This window comes from Lycium ferocissimum, chromosome 10 (genome assembly GCF_029784015.1).
Source record: "Lycium ferocissimum isolate CSIRO_LF1 chromosome 10, AGI_CSIRO_Lferr_CH_V1, whole genome shotgun sequence".
Lineage (NCBI taxonomy): Eukaryota > Viridiplantae > Streptophyta > Magnoliopsida > Solanales > Solanaceae > Lycium > Lycium ferocissimum.
Window position 1 is genome coordinate 51,162,218 of NC_081351.1, and position 7,489 is coordinate 51,169,706.

The following is a 7,489-nucleotide window of genomic DNA, read 5'->3' on the forward strand; positions in this document are numbered from 1 at the left end:
ATGCTTCAATAGGTTTTGGGATCATTTCCCTTCTTAGGTGGATAAAAATAAAATCTCTTGTATCAGCCCATTTTTATAAGTTCACTCATGTCAAAAACTTCAAAAGACCTGATTTTTAGGGTTAATTGTGTGTATATAGTATTGATAGAACTTCCATTAAGAGAGAGTGCAGAAATTTCTGTACAAATCAGTCATCTTCAAATTGAGTTTTCCAATTAGTTAACCATCGGTCGTGCTGAAATTTGGAGTTATTAACATCTTATTCTTTGATATGAACGGCGAAGATCGAATTTGGTGGTCCATAAAAGCATATTTCAAGTCACAAACGACAACCTTATTTTGGGTGATTTCTCTGCATTCTTCACTTTTTATTATTGCTCTTGTTGTTATCGTTACCTCTATTTTTGTCATTAATATTGTGGCCTTTTTGGAGAACTTTTTAACTCTTATTGATATAGTGGAGATTTTATGCCTTATGGATTAGAGGTCTAGTGTTTTTTGCTCTTCAATCGAAGAGGATTTCCACATAAAAATTGTGTTTTTGGTGTGGTTGATCGTTGCTGTATTGCCATATTTATTTTGCTGGTTGTTATACTCGCTTCCGGTTCTAATTTTGACTTGTATTTGATATCTCCTCTTAGTTCAAATAGACTGAAGAAGATTTAAACTGGTATTTGTTCCACTATTATCTTTATCGTGCATTTGTAATTGTTGTTCTTCACACAAAAATGAAAAAATGATATCAAAGCTTGTCGTTATATTTATTGGCAATTTATATATTTGAACTATGGGGAAAAACATGAGTAGAATGGTATGTTTGAATGATATAATTACCATAAATGTTTCAACCGAGATGGAACCTCTTATTTGTGACGAAGATTTACTTACCCGTGTTTTTTTTAAATCGAAAAAGGCTTGAAGATGATTGTTTGCAATTTAAGCACCAACAGTTTTATGGTTATATACGGCAATTGGTAGAAGAAAATATTCTTAATCGCATTGTTAATGAGACACATATTAGTATGTGAGAAACTCGAGGCATTTTATGCAGCAAAGACTGACAATAACAAGTTCTTCTAGCTAAAACAATTGATGAATTTGAGACACAAGGGAGGGTAATTCTATTTCTAATCATATAAATGATTAGTTTGTTTTTGACCAAAATCTTCATTTCTTTCTTAAACTTTGTGCCTAGTCAATACTTAAACGGTGCCACATAAATTGGGACGGAGGGAGTAATAATTAGGGAAAACTGATTTTGTGGCATCCTTGAATTTCAAAAATATATTTACGTTGCTACATATAGAGCCATGTATAGATGCAAGGGGAAACATGCTAGCCTGAATATTAACTCAAATCTCAAAACCTGCAAAGCAAAAGAAGGAACTCCACTGCCTTCAAATGAAAACAACGCTTTCACTAATCAGCATCCTAGCAAGATCCACGTACAACCTACTCCTACACAACTGCAGGTTAAAAGCTTTGAGTAGCCAAAACACATTTTTACAAGGAGAAAATAAACACATTCCTTCCCAAAAACTTCTGGATATGCCAAGGACGAGCAACATGCACTAGCGAGACATGAACGACATGTTTCGTCTGAAATCCAAGGATTTCAGTGTCGACTCCGAGAACTTGCCATCAGGTACCCACAAACCGGGATTTTGAGGCAGCAAAACCGGTGCTTGGTTGCCCTTAGACGGTTCTACTCCAGCTCCTGGCGTAACTTCATTCTTCTTCTTTACGAATTCGAAGAAATCAGCAACTTGGCGAGCATACCTTCAAAAGGATGACAGTTAAAATAAAACATAACCATGTTCAAATATCAGGCAAAAGAAAGACAGGAGAGGGGGTTGGGGGGGAGGGGGAGCGAGGGGGGGTGGTAAATAATTGTACAGAAACAAAGCACAAATGACAGGACATCCTAAAACACAACAAACTTACTAAAGATATGTTAAAGTCACCTATTAAAAGAATTTTTGAGCTTCAAATAGTGACCCTACAATTCACTATTATCTAGTGCTTCAGTGAAGCATTGCATGTAAAAAAAGTTAGCTGCCTATAATCCACTCTGGCACATCATGGACTAAAGACAAAGCAACAATTACCTGTATGATATGTTAGATGTAGAATATTAGATCCCAAAATATTATGGAGAACTCATTTCGAGGATAGAGATCCTTTTTTTGGGACAAGTATTAGAGAACGAAATATATTTTTTCTTTTATCCTCTTTTTAGTGATCAAGAGTTAAAGGATGCAAAATCCTATTGTGTGTGTAAAAAGAGTGTTAGTTTGCCTCAATAGAAGTACTTAATTAAGCTGCAAGAAAAGATGATATCGTTGTTTTTAAGGATTCGTAACAAAAAGATGATATAATCTAGCGGGTATACTATTAAGTGAAAGAGAAACTAGATAAACATTTATGGAAAATAAAGAAAAGTTGACATACTGCCTCTTTGCTTCAATATCTCTGTTAAAGTCAATGTTAGGCTCGCAGTCAAGAACCAAAGCAGGAACCTGCATCATAATAGATAGTTAGATACAATGTTGTATGTTACACGAAAATATCCAGGAACTACTTTATCAGAAATAGACAGAAAAATGTCCGTGAAGTGAAGTTGCATTGATAGAAAGTACCTTTTGAATACTTGGGTGCATGTGATTGCCCTCCAGATAAAAAACACGATCCCTTATTTCTGGGGGTAATGGTACAGATTTGTCAAAGTTTAGGGGTAGCTCGCTAACAGACAATACCCCATGATTTCCACTTTCAAATGGGAACAGCCAGCTTTCATGCTTCTCATGCAAGTCTCGCAGATATTCCAAGGAAACTCCACCTTCCTCTTCTCTCTTACGCAACATCATTCTCTTGTGACATGTATCAGGGCTTGCTCTAAGGTAAATAAAACCATCAGGAATCAGTCCAGGCAAAGTTGAAACAACCGGGTCAAACCATGAGTCATAAATGCTGATCTCCATCTCATTCATCCAGTTTGCTTCATGAACAGCTCTTACAAACACCTTGATGAAAACATTGTACATCATATAGTAGCCCTTGTCATGGTATAAATAACCAGGTATAGTGCATTGCATACAACAAAAACAACATCACTTCAATCTTTCTCCCATTTTATTTGACAACATTACTATCTGGGAATCAAAACAATTTTCTGACTTTGATTTCCTCATTATCTTTTTAATATTTTAAGTACAATATAGTTCTTTATATTTTTTATTTTTTATAAGGATGACTTATAGTTATAGTTATTTAATGTAGTCTCTAAATATGTAAATCTCATTTTTTAAAATCTAAGGAATTGATGTTCAAATGTACATCAAATATTAGATGGTTTGGTTTGGTTGTAGTGCTCTTAACGTAATCTTTTTTTCTTTCAAGAATGGATAGAGTATTTGAGTGTATTGTGCACTGTCTTTAAAGGTTAATCAGAATATTAAAAAAATAGCAAGTTTATAATTTCATGTGAGTCTTGATGAAGTGCCTACCTGTAAAAGATGTGGATCTTTGTAGAAAAGTAATCTCATAAACATGCACTGTCTTAGGAGTTAAGGGACGGCTAACACAATCAAAGATCGAGAAAGAAGATGCAATCAATGACAAGCTTGGAAAGGTGAGAGAAATTTACCATCCTGTCACTGAACACACTTCTCTCCATCAACCTAAGGGGCCTGATACCACCAGATGATTCTCTCTCCTGCATAACTCTCGTAACAAAAACATAGTTCTGAAATGTGTAAGCATATCTTTGTGGTTCCGCATAGAATGCATCTAATATGTTGAAGTGATCTGGCCCAATATCCTGCCACTTGTCAATAGGTTCGGGAACTATTTCAACAAGATCTTGCAATTCAAGTGTCTCATTAGCTATTCTCTGCAGAAAGGTTGTTTTTCCAACACTAATGTTTCCCTCAACACAGAAAGTAAGTCGTTTCTTTGGTGCTGACTTCGCATCGGAATCTGAGTCCTTTTCCTTCAACTCTTCATCCACGCTCTTTCTGATAAACGTGGTGATACTCTCGGCATGGTTTTTGTGAATGATTCCAACTGAGCTTCGCAAGAACTCAACCATCTTCTCGTTCGATCTTCCAAAAAACTGCAAAGCCAAAATAATGCCTTTACTATAAGAAAGTACATCAAATTTACAGGTCAAACAAGCTGCACAATTTCCTTGACATCACCCAAACATATTCTTTTAAGCTAAGTACTTTGCTCTGTAATTCCAATACAACCCAATAATAACTGCAAAATAGAGATACCATGTTGGCTATCCAAATTAAAAAATTAATTGGATTCACCAAAAAATACGCAGTCCTAGAAAATCCTAACATCTCAAGACAGAGCTGTGTATGCCATGCATATAAATTGATAGAGTCACGGCCAAAAGCCACAGCTCAAGTTCACACTCATCCTCTTAACACCTATCACAATACTGCAAAAAGAGTTGTCGATGCATTTTGCTTTGCTTTCTTATTAGAGGGAAAAAGAGCTGTCTATGCCATGCAGAAAAACTAGTATGGTCGTAACCATAACCCATGTTCACAGTCATTCCTCTATACACTTTTATCACAATACTGCAATAGAGGTAACTGAGTATGCATTCTTACTTCACTATACCCTCATTATCATTCAGCTACACGGGCTTGTTTATATTAATCCTTTGTAATCAGCTTACTCAAGGCCAAATCATTTCAATGCTACTCCTTTAAAATTGAAGGGTCCCTTAGATATGGAGTAAAATGTTTTCCATGGAAAATACTTTTTCCCGTGTTTGATTGGGTATAAATAAAGTGACAGACAATAACCATTACAGGGTGAAAGATAGAGTGCATCTGTATTCTGTAGCAATTTGATGACATTTTTTAGTATTAAAAATTGACAATAGTCTCTAAGAGTTGGATGAAGGAATTGTTACAAAGAAAGAGTCGCAATATTAGCAAAGCAAAATGATCTCCTCCCATAAGTGAGGCAAAGTGCTTTTCCCATTTGATGGAAAACGCAGTCAAACCTCTCTATAATGGCAGCGTTTGTCCGAAAATTTCATGGCTGCTATAGTGAGGTGTTGTTATGTATGTATACTGGCATTTCATGTTTAGATCTCATTTAGCTGTTATAAACAAAAGTACGCAAAAAAATATTTTTTTGTACTTTTTATGTTATAAACGAAAACAAATACTCGTTAGTTTTAAAATCTCAATTGGTTTTCATATTTCATTATTTAAAAATTGAAAAGACTATTAAATTACTCATAAATCCATAATTAGTTGTACCGTACCGATAAAAATTTAAAATCTAAGAAACATATGCATTTAAATTAATTAAAAGTTTTAATATTTCAAGTTTTTTTTTTTTTAAAAAACAGAAAAGTTTTAATATTTCAAGTTTGACTTAAGAATTCTACAATTGTAGGTTGTTTCATAAATTTCAGTCTCTTAGTGATAATATAGAGCTTGAATTGACGAAGATTTTTGTCCAAACCTTCAGCAATAGGGAATTCAAAAGCTTTCCATTGAATATTTTAATATTTTGTATACATAATATATTTCTTACAAAATATTATTACACAATTTTTGAGTATGGTTGTTATAGAGGTCCTTTAACAAGGACTGTACTACTATAATGAATGTCACTGTTGTTATAGGTAGAATGCTGCTATAGAGAAGTAAAATATAACATGAAGAATCGGTTCCGGAGAAAATCATGCCGTTATAGTGAAATGTTTTTATAACGAATGACAATTATAGAATTTGACTGTATTTTCCTTAAAAAATAATATCAGATAACCAAACATCATAAAATGACTTCTTATGGAAACAAAACAGACCTGAAGAGGGTGTTTGGCTAAGCTTATAAGCACTTTTTAGCTTATTTACGCGTTTGGTAAACACCAAAAGTGCTTATAAGCCAAAATCACCCAAAACCCATAAGTTGGTCATCCCCAACTAATAATTTTTCAGCTTATAAGCACTTTAGGTTGGACTAAGTTTTGTAGTATTTTGTCCTTGATACTTTTTCTAATTCTCCATATATCTTTCATAAAGGAAAGTTCCTAACTTTCTCTTCACTCTGTATCCATCGTTCCTCTTTTTCTTTAGAAGGATACTTTAAAGGGCATTTTAGTCATTTTAACAGAAAAAACAGCTTATCAATACTTTTTTTACCAACACATCAATTGCTTATTAGCACTTTCAGTACTTCTATCCAAACATATAACTGCTTATCTATAAAATAAATTCCAGCAGCTTTTCAGCACTTACAGCGTATCAGCTATTTACAATCAGCTAATGCAAACACACCCTAAATCCAACACTTATTCCTACACAGGCATACAAAGTCTATAACCAAACTAAAAAGAAGCTTCATTTTTCCCTCATTAATGAATTTAACCATCTTCATTCTTAAAAATTTCAAAGGAACAGACTATATATATATACTTTAGGGAACCACAAACTTAAGCACATTAGATATTTGGGTTATGAGTATACCTTATCTCTGTATAGCTGTTTGAGCTGATCAACACCCATAAAACCTTTCTGCACCAACTTCCTCAAATTCCTCGGTCCCACACCCGGTATCGTTAACAAATCCGGACTAGCCATAACCCCTCCTTCCCCACTACCCCTCTGCCTCCTATTATGCGACCTAGCAGCCACCCCGGGCCTCTCCTCGGAGGCACTCTCCTTCTCCTCCTCCTCCTCAGCAGTCACCGGCACAACACTCTTCTCGGAAGCTGAAGCGACCGTCCCAAACCAGGCAGCACTAGTCCTACTCTGCTTCAGAACAACCCAAGCCCTAACAGGGGCAGCATTATTATTATTATTATTATCAAGAGAGCATCTACAAATACCGCAATTATTATTAACAGCAGGAACAACAACTCCAGCCTTAACAGAACAATCTATATTTCGAAACCCCGAAAAGGGTTTAAGGAAAGGAGCATGGTGAAGGCGGTGGAGGGCGGGAGAAGTCATTATTCTAGGTGTAACAGAGAGTGGGTTTTTGTAAAAGCCTAAGGGGTGATGAGAAAGAGGGTTAAAGGATAGGACTACTGGAGGGTTTCTGCTTAACACTTTCTGCATACCTTTGGCGCATTTCACAGCTCACCCCTGAGTTTGTATTCACCACAGACAGTGATAAGCATAAACCCCACGGTAAAACAATAAACCCTAATCAAGTTTTGGTTATACTACTTTATCTATTTAACTCTGGGTGTGTAGAGAGACATGGAAAGAAGTGAAGATAGAGACAGATATACAGAGAGAAAGCGGGAATAATAACAAGGGTTTTTATTGTGTGTGGGGTTTGGGGGAAGAGAGACAAAAACGCCAAACACCAAAAACAAGTGGATTATGAGCCCGTTTGGATTCGCCGAAAAAACGTGACTTTTAACTGAGTCTTAAAAGTTATTTTATAAATAAAAAATTATGTATTTTGGATAAAAGTACTTAAAGGATTTTTAGAAGTGAGAATA

General features: G+C 35.2%; 1 protein-coding gene across 1 annotated transcript; it reads right to left on the reverse strand.

Moving 5' to 3' along the window:
• Positions 1-1,367: 1,367 nt before the first annotated feature.
• LOC132034234 (uncharacterized) lies at positions 1,368-7,097 on the reverse strand. Its single transcript, XM_059424526.1, has 5 exons — positions 6,504-7,097; positions 3,647-4,114; positions 2,640-3,023; positions 2,452-2,519; positions 1,368-1,779 (listed from the first exon to the last, which is right to left on the reverse strand). The coding sequence occupies exons 1-5, from the start codon at positions 7,095-7,097 to the stop codon at positions 1,572-1,574; spliced, it is 1,722 nt and encodes a 573-aa protein (XP_059280509.1). The 3' UTR covers positions 1,368-1,571.
• Between the last annotated feature and the right edge of the window lie 392 nt (positions 7,098-7,489).

Bases quoted from the DNA above. Each gene is read 5' to 3' on its own strand.
- LOC132034234 (XM_059424526.1), bottom strand. From the start codon at position 7,097: ATGCAGAAAGTGTTAAGCAGAAACCCTCCAGTAGTCCTATCCTTTAAC. The intron at 3,024-3,646 runs GTAAATTTCTCT...GTTTTCATCAAG, and splicing joins GTGTGTTCAGTGACAGGATG to GTGTTTGTAAGAGCTGTTCA. The intron at 2,520-2,639 runs GTACTTTCTATC...ATTATGATGCAG, and splicing joins TGCACCCAAGTATTCAAAAG to GTTCCTGCTTTGGTTCTTGA.